This window comes from Pseudonaja textilis, chromosome 1 (genome assembly GCF_049901715.1).
Source record: "Pseudonaja textilis isolate UNSWEBS1 chromosome 1, rPseTex1.2, whole genome shotgun sequence".
Taxonomy (NCBI): domain Eukaryota; kingdom Metazoa; phylum Chordata; class Lepidosauria; order Squamata; family Elapidae; genus Pseudonaja; species Pseudonaja textilis.
This window is the reverse complement of record NC_141990.1, coordinates 202885843-202910324: the sequence shown is the minus strand read 5'-3', so window position 1 is coordinate 202910324 and position 24482 is coordinate 202885843. Positions and strand designations below refer to the sequence as shown.

Sequence of the window (24482 nt, the reverse complement as noted above, 5' to 3'; positions counted from 1 at the left end):
TAAATGGTTCCTTTCCTGTAACTGCTGCAGCTCAAGCTAGAAACCATTAAGTTTATAGGTTCTTCTTGCTTAGGGAAAACTATCTTGCATATTGTAATATTTTCATAGGAATTACAGTGTCCTCGGATCTTAAATCATTTAGATATATCCAGCTTTAGCTCATTATGGGTGGGAGGAGTGTAAGAAATAAATTTGACATAACAATAAGCTGTTCTAGTTTGTTTATTTTATTTTATTTTATTTTATTTTATTTATTTATTTATTAGTTCTCTGATTTGTTCCAATATCCTTTGTTTGGGTCCTGGTTTTGGATTGCTTCTCAATCCTGCCTAGATTAACCCATATTTTGAACAGAGCTGGATTGATCTTAGATGCCATATGATGTCTGATTCAGAGCTTTTTTAATAAATTCCTCTATCCTTCCTCATCTTCTCCTTCCTAAACTTCATTGACAATGAATGCGGTTTCTACAGTCCGTTCCTTGTGAATCCATGTATCAGGTTCCAGATGCATGCCCTGCATGTATTTTACAAAAAAACAATAATATCAGGAACTATAGGAGCTATATTTCTTAAAAGATCTGAGTGCTGCTGAGAATGTTTGCAGTCCCTAGGACTTGAAACATGAGGTTTCTACAATAATAGAAATGCAACTGGAATCCACCCAATTTAAAGTTGGATTTATTTCAAACATCCCCTGGATGGATTCCAAATTCTTTTGATTTTATTGGGATCAGTTTTGAACTGCAGTAGGGGATTCTCCCATCATTTCTTTCCAAAATAACCCTCTCATTTACTTTTGTAAGAAGCTAATTTTACATTTTCGGTTGGAACTATAAAGATCTGCTCTATATTGAGTCAGATACCTAATGCAATTATGTTGACTGTGGCTGGTTGCAACTCACTCTAGTTTCAAGAAGGTGTTATTCCAGACCTACCTGGATTGCTGCAGAAGGAACATGGTCATTTTGCCTGGAAAATAGGGGTTTCGGTAACACTTTTCTGCACTGGGTGGATATATAATGGCTAGGCATGCATTGCTTGGATCCTTCTTTCTTCCTCCCATTGTTATGATAAAAGAACTATTATAAATTTTCTGGATCATGACCAAGCTATGAATAACCACCTCTCTTCCCTTCATGTTTATCCCCACCCACCCAATGAAAGCAAAGGGCTTTCCTAGGAAGAAGAGTGCCCTTTAGCTAGTGATTTATTTATTAGTAAGTAAATAAAGAGACAAGATACAGTCTCAGGCTTGATAATGAAACACAGTCCAAAAGCAGTATACTTCCAGCCTGCTCCTACCATTTGGGTCTGGCTTTGTATGTCTTATTTACATTATTTCAAGTGCTTCATGAACATTTCTGGAAGTCTTATTTTTATCTCAAAAGCAACAGAAATACGTCTGAAGAAACAAACCTAGGGTAATGGCACGGTTGTTTGTATCACATTTTGCATTTACACCAGAAGAGCATAGAACACAAGGTGAGATTCCTTCCTTATTATCTTGCTCCGTTCCCAACGCACCCTGCTATTGTGCTGCGGGAAGTCTCCCCATTTCCCAGAGCAGATGTGAAGGAGAGAGTGCAGGGGTAGCAACAGTGAGGAGGTGATATGTTCATCAAATGTTTCCATCCTGCTAATGAATGTCCAGAATTGGATACAAGGAATCCTCAATGTACGTCTGGTCACATGGTGGCCATTCAAATCTACAACAGATTCTCCAAAAGATATTGATTTTGAAGTTTGACCTGGCTGAACTTCAAAAGCCAGTTTTGAAGTTTGGACATCATTCCTCTTTGCAGTCACATAATGACATTTTGGGTGCTCACAATCATCCCACATTCATGGTCATCTGCAGCAACCTGAGGTCACACACCTATGATTTACAATAATTCTGCTGGAAACTGGCAGGTACTTTTGATTTCCAGCAGAAGTGGTATTCAGCAGGTTCTGACCAGTTCTGGAGAACTGGTAGCGGAAAATTTTGAGTAGTTCGGAGAACCAGCAAATACTACCTCTGACTGGAGATTTTACAATATCCTTCCCCTGTCATGCCCACCAAGCCACGCACACCAAGCCATGCACACAGAATCAGTAGTAAAAAAAAAAAAATTGAATCCCACAACTGGTTTCCAGCAAAAAACCAGGCCCATAGCTAATGATGTGTTTCCCTGTGGTGTCTGCTTAACGACTGCAGTGTCCAGTTCATGACCACCTCCTTTGCTTAATGACCATCTTTAAAAAGTTCATAAAATTGAGTCACGTGGCAACCCACTTTAAAACCATCACAACTTATGACTGTAATTGCCAGGTTCAATTATGATAATAACTCGAGGATTACCTGTATAGCTCTCTTAATTTTTTTTTTTTTTTGGGGGCTTTGGCTTTGGGGGCTTTTGACCCTTATTTTTCATATCATGTATATTAAGGACAAATTCATATATTGCTGTTGTGCTATGAATGTGGCTTCTTCAAGGATAAAGAAGTCCCTGCAGATTTTATTCTGCTAGTCATAGCCAACTCTAGGGGGCAATGTTCATATCCATTTCAAGGCCATTGAGCCAATGCTATCTGAAGACATTTCCTCAGTCATGTTGCCAGCATGACATCACGGAGCACTTTTACCTTCCCACCGAAGTGGTACCTATTTATCTACTTGCATTTGCGTGTTTTTTAAGTGCTGGGTTGGCAGGAGCTGGAGCAAAGACAGGAGCTCACCCCGTCATGTGGCACTCAGGTGGTGAATCTAGGCTGTCGGCTTTCCAGCCAACAGATCCAGTGTCTTAACTACTGAGCGACCATTACAACCCCTCTTCTTCAAGGATAATATATTGAGTGAAAGAAATAACAGATCATTTGTTCCCATATTTATCTTGCCTTACAAATGAAAGGGGTTCTAGGACAGCTAGCTGCTATAGCAGGGGTGTCAAGCTCCCAGACCATGGGCCGGATGCATCCTGCACTGGCCACGCCCATGCTCAGCTTAATGAAGAGGGGAAAAGTCCCGACATGTCACATGATGCCACCATGATGATGTGAGTTGGACACCCCTGTACTACAGTATAACCATCAAAAGAAAGGCAGTCCTTGTTTATAGGCTTATAGTCTAAAACAGGGGTCCCCAACCACCGGGCCGTGGACCAGTAGCGGTCTGTGGAACATTTCCTACCGGGCCGCCAGTTTGCTGGGCACCGCCATATTGTTTGATGAGAAAGTGCTTCCGGGTGAGCTTTTCCGGTTGGAAAGTGGCGTTTGGATGCTGAAAGAATCCTCGTGCCTTAGTTTCATCGAAGGGGAGGGGGCTTTGAACGAAACTAAGGCACGAGGATTCTTTCAGCACCCAAGGCAAGGCGAGCTGAGCGACCGTCCCGAAGCCGTCCCGAAGCGAAGCCCATCAACAAAGGTACAAAGGAGGAGTTGAAGGTGGCAGGGAGAAGCGGGGGACGGCTGGCTGGCTGGTCTCTCGGCTCGCCTTGCCTTGTCATGTGTGCTGATGCCGATACCGGGCCACGGATCATTTCGTGATGCCGGTACTGGGCAGTGGCACAAAAAAGGTTGGGGGCCACTGGTCTAAAAGACACAAGAGAAAGAAATATAGGGAAATTAAAGGAAAGAATGCTTGCACATGCTCTATGTTTCAACCACTTGATCTTTCTCAGAAGTATGTTGAAACCAATCCATGGTCATCTCCTTGTCCTACATCTCCTTGTCCTACTCAGCCATCTTCCACATATCTTTAGTTCATATTGTATGCATTATATCCCACCCACACCCAGCCCCCACAGTTAAAAGGTAAAAGGTTCCCCTCACACATGCGTGCTAGTCATTTCTGGCTCTAGGGGATAGTTCTCCTCTCCGTTACAAAGCTGAAGAGCCAGCACTGTCCAAAGATATCTCTGTGGTCATGTGGCCGGTATAACTAAATGCCAAAGGTGCACAGAACACCACCAAAGTGGTCCCTATTTTTCTACTTGCATTTTTACATGCTTTTGAACTGTTAGGTTGGCAGAAGCTGGGACAAGTAATGGGAGCTCTCTCTGTTACATGGTGCCAGGGATTTGAACCACCGAACTGCCGACCTTTCTGATCGGCAAGCTCAGTGTCTTAGCCACTGAGTGGAAAAAGTAGCAATGTTGCAAAAAACTCAGATGAGTCAAACAGAAGCTGGTGTCTGAGTAGTATAGCAAATGTATGAATGTTCCTTGGAGTATGGGGAGTGCGGGAATTCTATATGCTCTTTATCGTGAGCAGCCTAATCAATGGATGATGCATATGTTGAAGTTATATTGTTTAGTCCCACATCATCTTGACAAGAAGTGCTGGTTTGCTTTCAGTAATGGTGTGGTTATTTCTTTGGGTGCCACTGTTATGGAGTTATCACCAATCTTCACAAAATATCCATGTTGTGCTTCTTAATAAGTGTTACTTGAGCCGAATAGACTGGTACTATATCACAAGGGACATTTCTATTGATAAAATCAAGAAAATACTGGCAAAGCAGCTCTTTGGTACATATACCATTTTCAGGGACATTGTATTATAATGCTATGTGTATTTCTGTCAGCTGAGAAATAATAGAAATGTAAGATTTCATGCTATTTTTACTAGTTCATCTTCTGTGATTCCTGATTGATTATTTTTCTGTCGTCCATTCTTTTATATAATCGTAAGTAATAATTGCATGTTAACTTCTATTTTTCCTTCACTTTGTAGTACTTTTTAAAGGGCATCAATTTGTTTTGAACCAAAATGTAATTACATACAGTAGTATTCATATAAACATTTTATGGAAAAAGCTATATTTACTGAAATATTCCAATTGTGTTCCTACAGAAGGTGGATGTCAATCTTTTTTTAAGCACTATTGTTAAACAGTGACCTACTTTTATTAAAAGCAGAGCCATTAGACAACTGCTGTCATTGGTACAATTATATAAGAGCCATATTTTTCATAGTACACAACATGAGGTCTTTACCACTTTCTTAATATGAGTGGGTTAATACTTTACAATATGGCAATGTAATAGTAATATGAATCCTGATGTTTATGTCAAGAACATTAATGCATAGGCTATAAGATTTATTCCTGCTTCATCCAGAATATACTTCATAGGTTCACATATACTCCCGATTTTCTTTTCCTCCTAGCATTACAACAGGTAACCAGGGAGGCGGAAGGCCATAATTTACAAAACGATGAAATGATGGAAGGTTTCACAAAATCTCTCTTTCTGGGAGCATCAAAGTAGCCTGCCTGCCTTTGAATCTGATACACTTCTTACCAGCTATCAGATTTTAGAAAATTATTATTTATTTTTGATGAAGGAAGAAAAGTTGAGAGAATTCGAACGCAAGTAGTTAGAAACAATTGCAGCTATAACATTTAGCCATTTATAACAATTGCCTGAAGTGACCTTGTATTGTAAATATTACCCTGTTTCTCTGAAAATTCGACTTACCCTGAAGGTAAGTCTTGATTTTTACACGTGCGCCCAATATAAGCCCTATACCCCAAAATAAGCCCTAATTAAGATCCCAACCACTCCAGAGTGCATGGGTAAAAATTAAGTTAGGGTGGGGAAGGGGGGATGGAGCTGCGCTACTACTTACCTTTGGACAGTTGTAACCAGGCCTCACACATCCCAACACCTGACTTGCGGGCCCATTTCTTTTGCAGCCAGCAAGGCTGGCAAGGCTTTCCTGAAGGCCTCTGTAGCTCATAACAAAGCTCTGGATCGATCCAGAGCTCTGTTATGGGCTGTAGAGGCCTTCAGGAAAGCCTTGCCAGGCGCAGAAAAAGAAGTTCCTGAAGGACTCTGACAGTGAAAAAGAGGTCGGGGGCGATGTGCGCAAGTGATGACCTCCCCCAAATATAAGACCTGGTGCCTTTTTTGGTGGTAAAAAAAATATAAGACACGGTCTTATTTTCAAAGAAACATGTTTTTGCCACATTCTAATTAAAAAGTAATCAGTTGTTGCTTTATGAGTATAGAGCATTGGCAATAATTTGTTTGTTCAAGTTCTTAATGTGACTAAAGTTTTCATTATTTCACTATTGTTGTCACTCAGGTATATATTACTTTTTATATCACAGTAGAGTAAAAAAAGTGTCTGATTTTGAATTAGATCTTACGTTGGAGTTTAAGTGGCAGTGGTATGCAATGTAAGAGAGGATTCGTCAAAGAACACCTTGCCATAGATTGCTGTCATTGGTTTATTCCTCCTTTTCCAGTAACAACCTCTCATCTCTGACTTTGAAACCCAAACAGTTTTAAACTGGGTTCTTGTTTCAGTTGCTTAATCCTCTTTCATAAATCATGTTCAAGTGCTGGAATAATTTGCACATCATTTAAGAATATTTACTTTGAAACATTCACCTCAAGCCTTTTTTGTATATCCTTTCTCTCTAAAGATTTGTACTATTGGTTTTGTTCTCTGAGGTATAAAAGACCTGGGCAAACTTTATTCCTGTTGTTTCAAGATTAGTGAAATAAAATGCATATTTATTCAACGGGGAGCCAAAGAGGCTTTTCATAAAGATGATCATACACAGAACTCTAGGGAATGGTATAATACACAATGCCTGCCTTAAAAATCTCTCTAGACTTGTTCAAAACGGGATTGAATGACTTAAGTTCAAAAACATAAAGGATCTACAAATACATTCTTTCTAAATATATTTTATCTTTGTTGTGAAGGAGAGAGCTGTATATTCTCAATAAAAAAATGAACTCAATATTGGTGAAATCTGTATAGCAAACTATAGAAAGGAATATTTCAAACAGGCTTCAATTCCTCTAAAGTGAAGGATTATTAAGTACAGCCGTCCTGCCTCATCCAGTATTGTAAATATCTATTATAATTGTTTAGTTACACCTATAATCTTGTAAAGAGATATTTAAAATGGTTTTGTGTTTCGTTAAATTGTATTTTATATTTTATGCAACTCAGATTTATACTATTTTCTATTTGAGCCTGTAGGATAGAAAAATTCCTATTGCTACTGAAGCTAAACAGCTTCTTTAAACAATAATTTATATCCATATATACCGCAATTTGCAGAGTAAGTAATGTTAGAGGATTCCAAGATTAATCATTTGCACTTTCTCTCTCTCAGTTAAACTTTCCTAGTACTGAAGGTTAGAATATAAACTTCTAGGTCCATGTTTGGTTCCTGCATATAACACCAGTTTGTCTAATAGCTGCAGTCCAATCCATCCATCAAAGTGATTGTATAAACTTGAGCTCCCCCCTTCCAGACTAAGAATACAAGGGAACAATGTTTTCCCTCTTGAGTTTGCCCATGGAAGCAAGACTGGATCTAAATATTATAAACAGATGTATAAAAACAAAAATAAAAAAAGTCATGTAATTTGATTATGATAGCTGATAGATAATCCAGGTTGAATAGGCTTCAGATGCAAAAATCTGGAGTGCAGATGGACAAAGAGTATACAATTTGAAAGACCTTATTTCACCTCCCTAGGGACCTCCAAAATCATTGTGAAGATTACAAGATTAGGTTGAAGATAGGCTAGCGAAATTAGTGGCAAACCATTTTGGTCTATTTGGTTGCCTAAATTAGGGGCAGCCAGATGTGGACTACAAAACTTTGGATGACCACTAGAGGGCAGCAAAGAGTTAGACTTGTATAATCTTTTGGCTTCTATATATTCTAATTATTTGTATTTATGTAGCCCTACCTTAGTTCTTTCCTAAGATCATAACAATGCAATATAATTATTTCATTTAAAGTTTTGTCCTTTAAAGTGTTGTTTTATGTTTTAAAACACTGTTTATCTCACTAGTTTGAGATTTGACAAATAAATCTATATGCATTTCTGATAAGCTGATTTTGTTACTCAAAATAAAATCAACTATGAATTACATTCCCTGATCAAGACTAATCTCTAACTTTTACAATGTGTGATTCAAACAGGCATTATAAGATACAAAATTACTGTAAGTCATGCATCCAGTTGACCTCGGTTTTGCATTTCCTTTCAAGATAAAAGAGAAATATATTATTTTTTACGACCTGTACAGAAAATATTCAATTAATTAACCTACTGATGCTAGTTTAACAACTCCTATTTACATCTTCCGCATCGCTGAACAATGACAAGCTTGCATCCAGCTGAACAAGAAACTTGTGAAGTGACATGCCTATGACTTGATCCTGTGTGCCCTTGTATGTGTTTTTTTTTATACAATTGTGTTTCAAAATAATCAGTGATGGCATTCTTTGCTAACACTGTTATTTGCTTTACTTCTGATTAATCCTATTAATGATTTATTAGTCTTTGTTAGAATTATTCCTAATTAGTACTTCTTAGTAATAGTTTTGTAGAGAACAAAACTAAATCTCAGTTGTATTATGTACAGAAAGAATATTTTTTTCTTCCCATTGTCCATGTAATTATTTATAACTAATCTAGATGTTAGCTTCCTAGTGATTTTGAAATAATTTCTGTGAAAGAAAGGGAAAAAAAGAAAGAAAGAGAAAAAGGAAGGAAGGAAGGAAGGAAGGAAGGAAGGAAGGAAGGAAGGAAGGAAGGAAGGAAGGAAGGAAGGAAGGAAGGAAGGAAGGAAGGAAAGGTGATGAGAATAAGAGGGTATACAAATATATTTGTATCCAATCAGGCAATTTCTGATTTAGGATTTTTGATTAAGGCAAAGAATACTCATTTACCTTCTTACTTGTTGTTGTTTGTGGTGGAGACATCATTTAAATGTTTACAACTTTTTTTCCCAACTTGGTGGTCAAATTCATGTATATTATATCTCCCGAAACCAGACTTTAATGGATGGAAGCACATTCCTGTGAATTGATCGATTCCTTAAAAACAAATGTGTGCCCCAGTTCCACCACTCCAACTCAGTTTAAGGGAAAACAAGTTAAAGGAGGTTATTTGGTGAAAGTTAGACTAAGCAAAAATAATAATAAATCCTCTTCTGTTGGAGTAAAGCTTTCTTCTGATTTCAAAGCTCTTTTTTTGTCTTTATACATGAATTCCTATTTATATCAATGAAAAGGTTGACACTTGGGAGACAAAAATAATGCTTATTTTTTGCAATCAAAATATAATAATAATCTGAATAGAGCTGGAAAGGACCTTGGAGGTCTTCTAGTCCAACCCCCTGCTCAAGCAGGAGACCTTATACCATTTCAGACAGGTGGCTCTCCAATCTCTTCTTAAAAACCTCCAGTGATGGAGTCCCTACAACTTCTGAAGGAAAGCTGTTCCACTGGTTCATTGTCCTCACTGTTAAGCAGTTTCTCCTTAATTCCAGGTTGCTTCTCTCCTTGTTTAGCTTCAATCCATTGTTTCTTGTCTTCCCTTCTGGTGTTTTGGAAAATAAGTTGAAACATGCCCCCCCCTCCCCCTGCCACTTCTTTGTATTCCAGTATACTGGAATACTGCTGTTGTATCACCACTTCCTTTCTCTAGACTGGACAAACCCAATTCCTGCAACTGTTTTTCATATTATTATTTTTTTTGTCTCCAGGCTTTTAATCATCTTAATTGCTCTTCTTTGCACTTTTTCCCCCTCAAAGTCTCAATATCTTTTTTGTACTGTGGTGACCAAAACTGGATGCAGTATTCCAAGTGTGGTCTTACTAAGGATTTATAAAGCGGTACTAATACAACTTGGAAATCTGAGTTTAGGGTGATGATTAATTTGTCAGGGAGTAAATTATAGCATAAGATTATCTGTGAAATATATATAGGCGTCTGAAATGACAGAGCAAGTTGTTTGATTGGAGAATGATCTGTATAGGTTAGAGCAGTGGTCGCCAGCCAGTGGGCCGGGGACCACCGGTGGTCTGTGAAAAAAAATTGGTAGTCCTCAGAGAAATGTCACCCCTAATTCAGGCTGCACGGGAACACAAGGCTGAGCCTCTTGCATTGTGAGCACCACGAGGTAGTGAGGGGGGGGGAGGGTAGAGAGGGGGAACTTGCCCCACATGCCCCACTCACCTGGCCTGGCCACTGGGCTGCTTCTTTCTTCTGCTTTTGGCTGCACGCAAGGAAAGCAACAAAAGTCTTTCTTTCTCTCCCCCAAACTCCACCAGAAATGACTCTTTGGGACCCTGCAAGGCCTCCTGCTCCAAGAGGCTGTGCCGGTGTAACAGGTCTCACATAGACTCATTTCTGGCAGACTTTGGGAGAGAGAAAGAAAGACTTCTGCTGCTTCTTCTGCTTTCCTTGCATGAAGCCAAAAGTCTCTCTCTTCCCCCGAGAACGGAGATGGAGATGGTATCCTGCAATCCCAAATAAAGAATGATCAATCGGTAGGAAAACGGGGTGGGTAATTTTCCTGCAGACTTTTTGGGGGATTTTCCAAGGGTCTTTGGTTCACAGGATTTAAAATTATGAGTTTGATGGTCCCTGAGGTCCAAAAGGTTGGCGATCCCTGGGTTAGAAAGAAACAAGAAACTGAAAGCAACATCTTGTCATAAGTGTTGGGGCAGGGAGACTAGAAGCCAGGAAAGTGAAAGCCTAATGTATGGGGAAGTGTTATTTTGGGATGCTGAAAATTTTTGTTACAGTTTCATGATTTTTTGATATATTTATTGCTTTTCTATCAGTCACCCAGGTTTATGATACATACAGTGGGTGGCCATATAAGTCTTTAAAATAAATAAACTTAGCTTAAACTTAGCTTAGCTTAAACTTAGCTAAGGAACAAATCCAGCTTACTATCTATATAGCTGTATGTTATGAATTAGTATAGTATTACTCTAGCCAATGTTGCTAGGGCATGACTCAACTATTCTATCTAATTTTGACTGTGCCTCCATAGAAACAATCTACTTGTAATCACATTGTTGTCAGAATAAAGGAATTGATTTTCATAGAAAATCACAGGAAAGTCTACAGTAGACAGATTTGTGAATATAAATGTTTGGTCATAAATTAATGCCACTAAATTAGAATTGTCCATCTGTAAATTCCAGTAGATGTTACATAATGTATAATTCCTTCCTCCCTCTCCCTCAAATATCATTCATATACTTCGGAGTTGTCCTTTCCTTATGAAACAATATACTGTATATATTCACTTTTCAGATGACCTTTTTTCTGCTCAGCTAGATGTAGCTTTGTGACTTTGCTTTGAGTTCTGTTAGCTTGAAGCTTTCAATATGTGCTGGACTACTTGATTTATCTCTTATTTGATCAGAGATATCAGTTCCTTGTCCTCTATGTGGTAAAGTTATATAATTTAGTATTCTTTTGTAGTGGCATGTGTCACTGTGTCCATTGTTTTCTGTGTCCATTGATTTAGATTTAAGGATCCATAACAGCTTTGTTTTCCCATATACTTGTGGTTGGCAACCTAGATTCCTACCAGACATGTACATATCAATTCTTCAGTCGAAATTTATAATTTACACATATCAAAATTGCATTTAGGGTTTTGATTAGATATCATTTTTAAGTTCTTTTTGAAGCTCCATAAGTATATTAAGCTTGAGCTTTTGGTTTTATTTTGATTTTATCAGATATGACGACTGCAAGATCATATTTTATCAACTAATTTTTTTAAAAAAAAATTCCACACCTCTTTTCTTCCAAATGTGTCTTTTATATTCACTTTACTCTCTTTTGTTATGTTGGGGTGTGGGAGTTTTCCACTTGTAATATGGCAGTTCCCTGGGTAAAAAGTAAATCTCTCCATAACTTTTCTAGGTCAAACATGTTCTGTTCATAAAAAAGAAATATTAATTCTTTTGTGTTTCTACAGATTAATTGTAACCATTATCTATCTATCTATCTATCTATCTATCTATCTATCTATCTATCTATCTATCTATCTATCTAGCTAGCTATCTAGCTATCTAGCTATCTATGTTTCATCAGATAGATAGATAGATAGATAGATAGATAGAAAAAAATTAATATGGTATCATCAAGAGAGTAAAAGAATTGAAATAGAAATGGGTAGGTCACATAGCAAAAAGAAGTGATGGCAGGTGGACCAAGGCAGTCATAGAATGGATCCCACTTAATTAAAAAGCATCCATGAAGGAGACCTAAAACAAGATGGATCAATGACACCAGCAAGTATTTTGGGCCCAATTGGCAAAAGAAAACTCAGGACTGTATTGGTTGGAAACATGTGGAAGAAGCCTTCATCCTGCAGTGGATGAGACAATGGCAAAAATGATGATGATGATGGTGGTGGTGGTGGTGGTGATGATGATGATGGTGGTGGCGGTGATGATATATCCATAATAATTTAAAAGAGGTGTTAACCTAGAACTGTCAGATAAGTAACAGTAGGATCAAACAACCAGTTACTATATTATCCATTAATAAAATGTTTTCATTTTTTCCTTCTTTTTGCTTTCTATTTTGAAAATAAAAAACACCAAAAACTATTATGTTTTTATCTATTTGTTAAAAAGCTTTTTACATATATATTTACACCTACTGAAGCAGAAAACACAATTTTTTAGAGAGAAGATAAATTTGGGATAAATATATGAAGTTTTCAGTGCTCAGCAAGCTAAGACCTAAAATAATATTGTATATACTTCCAAACTTTCAGCAGTGAATCCTGACCCCAAATTAGTCTTTTTCAGGATTGAGAATGGGTTTAATTTAAGAATGTTGGCAAAAACTACACTCTATTATTTTGATTTGAACTAACTTCATCTATTTCTCTGCCATCTGCATGTTTAGACTGAAATATGTTTTATCTGTTGCATTACTGGAAAATAGGATTTTTTTTTGTATACTGTTGCTTTAAATGTGTAGATTCTGATCCATAAACCAGCTGACAATAACCCAGTCGGCAATAAATATAAGTGTACCTGTATGGAAGTCTCTCCTACCAGGAATGCTTTGCTATGGCAAACTCTCTCTTCAATGGATTGTACAATCTTGTTCACCACTAATTATCTATCACCAATCACTTTTCTATCAAACCCCCCCCAATTTAATAACAAATGTACCTAAAATCTGCCCGTTTCACAGAAAGTCAATATGGATACACCTATGGAATAGTAACTTTGTTGTAAGTTACTGTTTATTTCTATTCAATAAACAGTAATCACTGATCCTAATTTCTTTTCAGAGCAAGTACATAATTTTCCTTTTTAAAAAACAAACCTTGTATGACATATATTTTGCTTGCTCAATTATCATATTGGTACAAAATTATATGGATTTCAAGTATACTGTTTTTTCCTTTCTTTCTTCCACAATCGTGCTAATTCTGCCATAAGCAATTCTACAGTTCGGTTATGAAACATCTTTTACAAAAACTGTGATTTCAGTATGTTTCAAATAGCTTAAGCTCAACTCCATTACAACTTTTGATTTGTTCATAATATAGATGTGAGAGGATTAGGTCTTAGTTTCAAGTGTTTCTCTCAGCGAATCATACACATTTTTGTCCCCTTGCTTTTCTTGCTGCCGGTATATTTTTCCTATGATAAGTGTCACCCTGTCACTCTTCTCACATATTTCAGAGCTAATTAAGATAAACGGTGATTATATGTCAGCACTGATTTGCAGGAACAACTACAATTTGGCATCTTTTCCAATTCAGAGAAGGCTCTTGGTGAGGAAATGATACGAGTTCTTATGTTACATGCATGCAGATCCAGTGGGTAGAATTCTATTTGCAGTAAGTGGAAAGTCAAGGAGAAGTCAAGTGACAACCAATAAAATTACTTCTGGTTAATTGTTTTTTTCTGCCATTAACATTAGAGAAATCCAGTTGGCATTCCAACAATACCTGTCATAAAGGCCCCAAGCAGTAGAGTGTGAGTGAGGTATGTGTGTGTAGAAAATTTATATAGCAACCCAACTCATTTTCAGTGACTCCAGGCAGCTCACAAAAATAAAATTCCAAGACAAAATCCCCAAACCCCATCCTTCTGGCAACAACAATCAAACCGACTGCTTGATGGGTTCTTGTTACCTTGGGGTCCCTGGCCCATTGGTCAAACCATATCTTCAGGGCCTTTTGGAAGAGTGTCAAAGTGGAGGCCAATCTGATTAAGTGGGGGATGGATCACTACAGAGAAAGCCCTTCTCTTTGGTCCCAACAGACAGATTTCCTTAAGAGAGAGAACCCATAACTGCCTCCCTGCTCTGGTGAGATGGGTAGATACAACTGGGAAAAGACAGTCCTTTCAATAATCTGACCCAGGCCATTTAGGGCTTTAAAGATGACAAATGGCATCTTGAATTGGACCTGGAAGTAAATTGGCAGCCAATGTAGCTTCAATATACACATACACGTGTGCACACAGTAGAAAGGCATAAGCACTTCTGTTATTTTTCTGCTATTTTTATTTCTGCAAAATTTCTCAGTTTACTGACTTCGATTTTCCTTCAGTTTCAAAGTTCACAAATTCAGCAGAAGACTTTGCAGAAATTTCCATTTACTTTTTGTATACATGTTTTGTATGTTCTATTTCCTCATTATGTACTTGTTTATTAAACAAATTTTGCAAGCCATAGGAAAAGCTTATCTTCCAGTGTACATATACACTGGACTTGGACTTTCTTATAGATTGGACAAGTCCAAAATCAGTGTGTTAGGGTACCTCCTACTATATGGCTTCAGAGTTCATCTATCTGCAAACTAATGACAACAGAATTTAAATTTCAGAATTATGTTGAGAAAGTCAGCATTTTTTAAAAAAGTTATCTACATGATTCATTGTAATTGCAAAACAGAGATAAACTTTCTTTGATCAATTGATATAATATTTATGATGCACTAGGAATAATACAGCAAGATAGCAATAGCACTTAGATTTATATACCACTTTACAATTCTTTACAGCCCTCTCTTAGCTATTTACAGAGTCAGCATATTGCCCCCAACAATTTGGGTCCTCATTTTACCCACCTCAGAAAGATGGAAGGCTGAGTCAATCTTGAGCCTGGTGAGGATTGAACTTCCAAATTGCAGGTAACTGGCAGTCAGCAGAAGTAGCCTGTAGTATTGTACCCTAACCACTGCACCACCATGGCTCCTCGAAGATCTTCAAGAGCATATTTGTCCTTCCTGCAGAAAAGTTATCAACCACAACTTTAATTATTTCAAATGAGCAAAGCAAATGGCCACATTTATGGCCAAGAACTACCCTTGTTACGATTTAACACATCTGGTGGACATCAGGCTGCAGAAAAGTACTTTAAATTAAGCTCTTACTTGGGATACGAAAGTGCTTTTAGGTAAGTGATGTTTATAATTAAATGCAACATCTATATTTCTTACAATAGAGATGCAAATATTTGGTGGAGCATGTAGCACATGCTATTCTTGGTGTCCTAATCAAGGGATAGTTTGCTGCTCTAATGTATTTCAGTTAGAAAAGTGGCACTTTAAAGAAATTGGTTTTGCTATACACATGATGTGAAACAATCAATAATGCTTTAGTCTGACAAGCTCTGTCAATATCCATTGTCACAGTTCAGAAAGTCATTAATGGATGGCTCTTCAAAACCAGTGCTCACAACACATGTCCAGAGCACTGAGATAACACTAGATTAGGTTGGAATTAATCAGAGATGGCAAACCCTTGGGTTTAGGATAAATGTTTTGTAAATTATGAAATGAGAGTTCTTTGGAGAATAAATATATAACCATGCTGCAATGACATACTTTCTCTACTATTGAAATACCGTGCTGTGATCCAGTTGCCTTTGACTATTATTCCAACTTGAATTCTGCCACAAAATCTTTTTAAAAAGTGACAGACCAGCATCATCTGTATTTTATATTTGGATCCAATACCAATTCTCTTCATACAGACTTTTCAAAGTGAAGCGAAATATTATTGTACCTTTAATCAACCAGTATGGTCAGAACATTTGTGATGCAGATATCTACATTATTCACTCATTATAATCACTCATCCGAACCCATTCCAAATGAAAGCTATCTTGAAACACTCAAGAGTTCACCAGTAGTTTGGGATTTCATGCTAATATCACAGTTCATTAGCAAGATTAAATTGTTCATTTTCTTCATCCTATCAAGCTTGTTTTTTAAAAAGTTTTATGTTATGGAATTACAGCCAACACAACTTGTGCAGTATTACCCTGTAACACATTGCTGTGATTTAGGTCACAGAAAAACACAATTAGAGGTGTGCAAAACATTTTGAGGAGAACTCTGGATCTCTATCCTATTCTCTACCTGCCTTGCTGGTTAACTAGTTTAACCAGATTTCTTACAAGAAATGAACATATCTTTGTGGGCCAGTTGTGGTAGAAACATCTAGCTATGCTTTGTTGTATTGTATGTTCTATAGAAGCATCTAGAAAAAGTTAATTTCAGGGTTTTTCTGAGACAGTGGCAATGATGTCCAAAAATTGTGTAAATATCAAATTCAATAATTTTGTAAGATATATTTAAAAGCCCACTTTTGTGTTTATATCTCGGCAGATTGCCACACAGAATTTTGCTAGATTTTGTTGAATTCTGGAATGTTTAGCTGATAATTCTATGTCATGTAGCATAATTTTCTAATCCTATTAGCATCCTCTTCTAATGTTTCCAAAAATACTCCAATATTCATTCTGATATTACTATTAGTGTTCTAATGTAAACATGGGTTGTTCTTACTAGTGGCTGATTTCAAAATGGATTGTTTGTATCTTTGTTTGTTAGAATAACCTTCTTTGAGCCCCAACATTAATGTCAGTAAGATCAGATTGGTTCCTATGTCAGAAAGAACTGCTGTTTTGATATCAGAATTTCGGGTTTCAGGATTGACTTCAAAACTAAAATATGTCTAAAATGTGAAACAGGTCATAACTGAAATTATACTACAGGCAATCCTTATGACCACAAGTGAGCTCAAAATTTCCATTGCTAAGTAAGACCATTGTGAAGTGAATTTTAGGGCCTTTCTTGCCACAGTTGCTAATTGAATCATTGCCGTTGTTAAGTTAGTAACATGGATGTTAGGTAAATCTGGCTTCCTCGTTGACTTTGCTTGTCAGAAGGTTGCAAAAGGTATTTTTTGCAACATTGCAGAATATTACAACCAGTATAAATAATGGCAAGCATCTGAATTTTAATCCTGTGACCACAGGGAGGCTGCAATGGCCGTAAATCACTTTTTTCAGTGCTATTATAACTTCAAATGGTCACTGAACAAATGGTTGTAAGTTGAGGACTACCTGCGTGGCATATTCAGTAAGGCAGGTACAACCTTAATTTCAGTACTTTCCACTTCAATATGAATAGGATATTTCCTCTTTTTAAAAAATGTGAGATCTATCCAAATGAATAATCTCCCTCCCCCACTGAAGAGAATTGGATATTGATGGAACTTGGCATTAGATGCACACCTAATATTCAATTTCAGGTACAGATGGTTTTCATGTCACACCCATGAGTGGGACGATGTACATCAAGGTTGAACTCACGGTATGCGGGCTGGATGCGTCATGCACTGGCCCAATTTAAAGAAGGGGGAAAAGTTGTGATATGTCATATGACAACGCCATGACGATGCGAGTTTGACATCCCTGATGTAGATGGAGAAACTCCATACTGAAATACTTGATGAATCTTTATATTGTGGTTATCCTATTATATGGAATCTTGTTAAACAAGAACTAATCAGTAGATATGAAATAATACAACTGGCTATTCAGGAGAACTATGAGGTAGGCTCTGCCAAACCAAAGTTAAATGATTTGAAATTCATCTTAACGTGCTTCATTTAGATCTGAATATGTGCAAATAGATAAGTAGCTACAAAGAGAACATGGCCACTAAACACTGAAGAAATAATTCTATATAATACCCTTATCCCATCAAGTTTGTAGCCAGGTCAAGAAATGTTGATATGTTTCACTTTATGCCATAAAGCTGAGTTCCTTGGAATTTTTGCATATTACTGCCAAGAGTTGTTCCCATTTGAACCCAGAGGTTTTAAAATAGAACTCATGAACAAAAGAGCCAGCCATTCACGGGACACTAACCTCTGTATTCTATGATATATCATCCTAAGAATGCTATCATTAAAAATGTGGATTTTTATTTAGTTTTTCCTATGTAATGGATTATTGTCCCATGCTGTGAGCGTTCCAGCAAAAAGTGTCCTTTTATATGTCCTTTGTGATTACTAATGTGCAGAAATATGTGTGGGGTCAGTCCAGTGCTGTGGGAAAATGGACTGGCCCTCTGTTCAAATCAGCAATGAAATCAGAAGCAAAATATGCTGTGATTATCATAGGCATGTAGTTAAATGTTGTTTCCCTTAATTGGCTGTACTATATTTATTTAAAACCAAAAAAAAAATGTGGCACATTTTTATCCCTAGAGAGCAGCAAAGTGAAAAACTTGTGTGTGCATATGTGTGTTATTTTGGTTCTTGCTTTCAAAGTTATAACATAAGCAGGGTACCTTTGATTTTTCATGTTTCTAAATAGGCTTCTTGAATTTTCCCCATTTATAAGAAGGGGCACATTTGAATATCTTGTCCCATAGTTCTTCTCTCAAAAAATACACTTTTTAATTCTTTTTGAATAAGATATGCTGCAAGATTTTTTTTTTCTTAATCTATTACATCTTGTGTTATTTCTACTAGCAGCATCACTACCCAAAGCGTAAAGGAAACAGAGTTTTTACACGTTGCAATCAAGAGTTTTTACAAAAGTTTATGGAAAACTCTAGGTGGCTCTGGATAAGATTATGCTTCTTGGATTCATAAAAATTGGATTCTTAGATATGCCAATTCTCCCTTTTCTCTTTTTAGTATAGTTATATAGGTAGAAAAGAGTTTTTACATTCCTTTTTTTGTAGGTTAAGAATATGATTTCTCTTAAGCATCTTGGATATGGTAGCTTCATAATATTATTTTCCTGCTTTTATTGATTTTGTCAAAGAACTAACTATTATCAGTTTCAATGTTTATGAATATGTACACGGAAAAAAGAATATATCCATGATAACAGAATAGCAGTTGGGAGGGACCTTGGAGGTCTTCTAGTCCAACCCCTTGCTCAAGCAGGAACAATTGACTGTCCACTCTCTTCTTAAAAACCTCCAGTTTTGGAGCACCCACAACTTCCCACAATTTTTCAACTGTCAGAAAAGTCCTCCTTAGTTCTAGGTTGCTTCTCTCCTTGATTAGTTCCCATCCATTGCTTCTTGTCCTGTCCTCAGGTGCTTTGGAGATTAGGATGACGCCCACTTCTTTGTGGCAGCCCCTTAGATATTGCAACTCTGCCATCATGTCAACCTAGTCCTTTTCATTAAACGCATCATACCCAAAGATCTCTTTCTCTCTCTGTGTATGTGTGTTATACTATACTTTATGTATAAAGATGGGACTTGTTTATGGATAACACATGTATGTAGATCAACTCTTTATTTTATAATTTAGAACTGGAAGTGTTTCTCTTCATTAAGAAATATTTCTTTTACCTAGCCATCATTTGTACAATGAATAATCTATTTCCATTCTTCAATCTGAATAGAGCTGGAAGGCACCTTGGAGGTTTTCTAGTCCAACCCCCTCCTCAACCTTATACCATTTCAGACAGGTGACTGTTCTTAAAAAATCTCCAGTGATGAAGCACCTAAAACATCTGAAGGCTTGCTTTGTCCTTGCTGTTAGGCAGTTTCTCCTTAATTCCAGGTTGGTTCTCTCCTTGATTAATTTCCATCCATTTTTTCTTGTCTTGCCTTCTGGTGCTTTGGAAAATAAGTTGACCCTTCCTCTTTTGGGCAACCTATCAAATACTGGCATACTGCTATCATGTCACCCCTAGTTTTTCTTTTTCTCTAGACTGACCATATCCAATTCCTGCAACCATTCTTCATATGTTTTTGTCTCTGGCCCCTTAATCACCCTAGTTGCTCTTCTTTACACTTTTTCCAAAAGGATTTATAAAGTGGTCCCAATACTTCACATAATTTTGATTCTATGCCTCTGTTTATACAACCAAGCACTGTATTAGCTTTTTAGCTAATAGCTAAAATTAGCGGCTGCTGCACACTGCTGGCTCCTGTTTAAATGATTGTCCACCAGGACTCCAAGATCTCTCACGCAGTTACTATTTCACCTAATCTTTACTTGTACCTCTGGTTTTTCCTGCCTAGGTATAAAACTTTGCTTTTTTCCACATTAAATTTCATGTTGTTGGATGGGGCACATTGTTCAAGTCAGTGGTGGGATTCAATTTTATTTTGCTATCAGTTCTGTGGGTGTAGCTTGATGGGCATGGCAGGGGAAGGATACTGTAAAATCTCCAGTCAGAGGTGGCCAGTTCTCCGAACTACTCAACATTTCTGCTACCGGTTCTCCAGAACTGGTCAGAACCTGCTGAATGACACCTCTGGTTCAAGTCTGTCAAGATCTTTTTGGAACCTGAGCTTGTCTTCTGGCATATTGGCTATTCCTGCCAGCTTAGTTTCATCTTCAAATTTGAGGAGTTCCCCTTCTATTCCTTGAAATAAGTAATTTATGAAGATATTGAAAAGTACTAGGCCTAAGAAGGAACCTTGTGGAACCCGATTGCTTACTTCCCTCCATATACATGTAGTAGCATTAGAGACTACTCATTGAGTACAGTTTTTCAGCCAATTACAAATCCATCTGGTAGTGATGCTGTCTATCCCATATTTTTCTAGTTTACCAAGAGGTAGGTGGTGGACTACTTTGTTGAATGCCTTTCTGAAGTCTAAGTATACTATGTCCACAGCATTTTTGTGGTCTACTAATTTATTCACTCTGTCAAAGAATGAAATAAGGTTGGTTTGGAATGATCTGTTTTTAACAAACCTGTCCTGGCTACTTGTTATAAGTTTATTTGTTTCTAGATGTTCACAGATCTATTTTGTGATTATTTTTCCAGGTATTGATGTTAGGCTGATTGGTCTGTAATTTTCTAGGTCAGCTTTTTTCCAAACCTCTGGTACTTTCCTGGTGCTCCAGGATTTTTTAAAGATATGATACAATGGTTCTGATATAACATTTGACAGCTCCTTCAGAACTCTGGGATGTAATCGATCAGGTCTCGATTATTTATATTTATCAAGATCAGACAGGTGTTCTCTTACGATTTTCATGCTTATTTTAATTTTTATTTCTAGTCTGTCTTTTACAGTTATGTGTTTGGTAGGTTGGACTATAGTTTGTTTTCACATAAAGACTGGTGCAAATAATGAATTAAACAGTTCTGCTTTCTCTCTATTTCCTTACTTTCTTGCCATCTTCTCTCTTTAATGGACCAACTGTTTCCTTGACTTTTTTCTTGTTTATTATTATTATTTTTTACTTTTGTTGCACCTTCTTTGTTCATTCTGAGCCCTTGCTCTCCTGATTTCATCTTTGCAGATTCAAGGTAACTGCTGATATTCTACCTTAGCTACATCTCTCTCATTCTTGGTAAATGACCTCAGGTCTCTCCCAAAACTATAATACTGTCAGTCCACTATTTCAGTTGTCTAGGAAATCATGAACAGCACATTTTAATTTGAAATGGAAGACTGGGCATGCCAGAGTTATGAACTTTGCGGATGAATTAAAAATATACACATATATTGGTGGCTGTCCAATAATATGAACCATTGCTGATAGAATTCTCAGCTCACAATGTTTATTTATAATCATATTAATTAAATCATACTATCATACTACACAGAGCCTATTGAATGAATATATAGGCAAATGTTCCATAGATTTCTAGCACAGCTTTCTTGTGTTAAAAAAAATATCATGTACAATATTTATTTGGTACTTCTTCAGTTTTCAGGCTGAACTACAGCAAATCCGAGACAAATGACAGAAGCCAAGTTAAGAGCAGATTAAAGAAGTTTATCACTCGAAGACCTTCTCTGAAAACTTTGCAAGAAAAGGGAATCATTAAAGGTGGGTTGTTCTCTTAAATGATTTTACTTCTGATGGAATAATCGGTTGATGTTTCTCCTTTTTTTAAACTATTCATCTTCCTTACATCATTTTGTTTATGCTGAACATCAAAGAAATATTTTAGTTGTTTTTTTTTCAGAAATCATCTAATGATCTATTCCCAAATGCGTAAGGAGATACTGTCAAAGGTAAAGATCATCAAAACCCTAGCCCACACATTCTCAGACCTCGTCAAAATTGAGAAAAATGCACAAAGCTATCAGTTGTGGACTTTACTGCATGCGCATTGTGTGTGTGTTCTATGGACATCAAAGTTCCTCTAGAAATTAAAAAAAGAGGATTTTGAAGTGAGGGACGTGCTCAGGAAGCAATTCTGTTAATATCAGAGGTGACCCTAGTATGCAAATTGTCAGCAGTCCTATTAGTGATAATGATTTTGCAAGAAATCTCAGAGTTTCAGGGCAGTTTAATTTCCACTTATCAGGAGTATTTTCACCCCAGTGTGAACAGAGTATGTTCTTGTTTTTCAGGGCTATATTGTCCAGCTAAATTGGTTGAACAGATCTAGTCATGTGTTACATGTTTATGTAGTTGGAAACAAACATTAGTATGCAAGTTGGCTTGACTTCCCAACTCAACATGATGGGTGTTGATATGTCTGTATATATAGTATTAGTACATGTGTGTGCAACAAAGCTTTTACATTAGCTTCCTTGAGCAGGGCAGCTGGTAGCTATTGAAGGAAAAAATCTTCAGAAATGGATTTCTTCCAGCTAGTTTATAGGAGGGTACATGTGGTTTATGTACACATATTGAGCGTGATCCAAAGCTTAATGTGCTTAATGGTACACAAAGGACATACAATAAACAGTCTTTTTATCCTTTTTATTGGCTTTACAATGGTAGGAAAAAAATTTATAAGTGTATAACATACTGCTTCATGGAAATACATACATGGTTTCTACACTCCCTGAGTTTATATGAACTTTCTCTTCCATATGATGGAACTGCTCAAATGGGAAAAAATAAGTTTATGCCTGAAATGATGGCTCAGTAGAAAATACTTCTTACTGTTTCTTATTTATGGACATGTCTGGTATTGTGGAGGTCTTTGACTATGTGAGCAAGGTTGATTTTTAATCTCATTTTATAAAATCTTGTGCATAGCATTTGCCCAGTCACCAGTGAGTATATGTTTAAACCACGACTGATCATGTAAATTAGGTAGTTAAAGGCTCTTTGATGCCAGCTGTGCACAGCCATAGTATACTGAATGTTCTGGTTGTGTTCCAGCAATTTTGAACTAATGGAAGGGTTTCATCCACTGCAAATGAGGGCAGTTCCACAGAGGGAAGAAAATAGAAAGATCCAAGAAACAGTGAAGGTGGATATTCCTTTCCTGATTTCTTCTAATCCAGAGATATTATGAATGGCAACCATTTACACTGATGCAGTCCCATTATAGTCACAGAATGCATGATATTTAAAGGAATCTCTTGGTGCAATTTATTTCTTATTCCTTCTGATTAAAGCAGTCAAGGACATAAAAACAAACTTCTACTAGTAGTATAAAAAACCAATTTTCAGGCACCTTTCAAAAAAAAATATATTCACAAATCCAAATTCGAGTTTATAGAGACTATTGCTTTATTCATTGAATTTCTAGTAACAACTATTCCAAAAGCTCAGTTTGGGTGAAAAGGATGCGATAACGTCTATTCAATAGTTATCACAGGTCAGAAATGACAGAAATTCCAAATCCACCTTATTGTTTTGTGTCACTAGCAGTCACTGTTACAATATGAACTGTATCCTTATTAGTGCTGGGTTTCCCACAGTGATGGATGTATGATAATATGAATTACCAGTGTGGAAATTGTTCTTGTCTATTTATTCCACCTGTTAAAATCTTGTAAAATGAAAAGGTAACAGTTTTTTTGGCTTGTGATCAGAAATCCTGGTTTTTTAAAAATGCTTTAACATGTACCATTGTCACAACCGGTAGTATTTAAACTGGTGTATTTGAGACATTGTGCTAAATTAAGATTAGAATTAATTCAACATTTTCTTTATCAGCTATACAAAAATATGCCTAAATCCTATCTTTCTGTAACTTGGAGAAAATCAGTTTAATATCAGTGCTGAAAGGCACTGATCTAAAAAACCAGGCAACTGTGAATTCTGATCTCATTTAGAAGCGAAATGGCACCCTGGTGGTTAAATGCAGTACTGCAGGCAAATTCTGCCCACAGCCTGAAGTTTGATCCTGAAAGGCTCAAGACTGACTCAGCCTTCCATCCTTCCGAGGTCGGTACAATAAGGACCCAGATTATTGGGGGTAATATTCTGACTCTGTAAACTGCTCAGAGCGTGCTATATAAGCCTAACTACTGTTGCTATTCAGGCCAAAAATTGGGCTATGAGAAGCCATTTTCAAAATGGTTTCCAAGAAAACTTGTCTAGGCGTTTGGCAGCAGTCAACACTGACCTGAAAGCACACGGACACACAAACAAGCAAACACTCACAGAACTCAATTCTTATGCATTCCTTTTTATGACCTTAGAATAGTCTCTATTTTTGTCTACTTTGGCAAAAAAAAAAAAAATTTTTC

General features: G+C 36.9%; 1 protein-coding gene across 2 annotated transcripts in view; it reads left to right on the top strand.

Annotated features, from left to right (window-relative positions):
* ARHGAP15 (Rho GTPase activating protein 15) overlaps nt 1-24482 on the top strand; it is a 470287-nt gene that overhangs the window by 257176 nt on the left and 188629 nt on the right. For both annotated transcript variants that reach the window (XM_087920289.1, XM_026717802.2), the window contains one exon: nt 21748-21870. In XM_087920289.1, coding sequence (XP_087776415.1) covers nt 21748-21870 — 123 coding nt within the window. The remainder of the gene's footprint in view (nt 1-21747; nt 21871-24482) is intronic.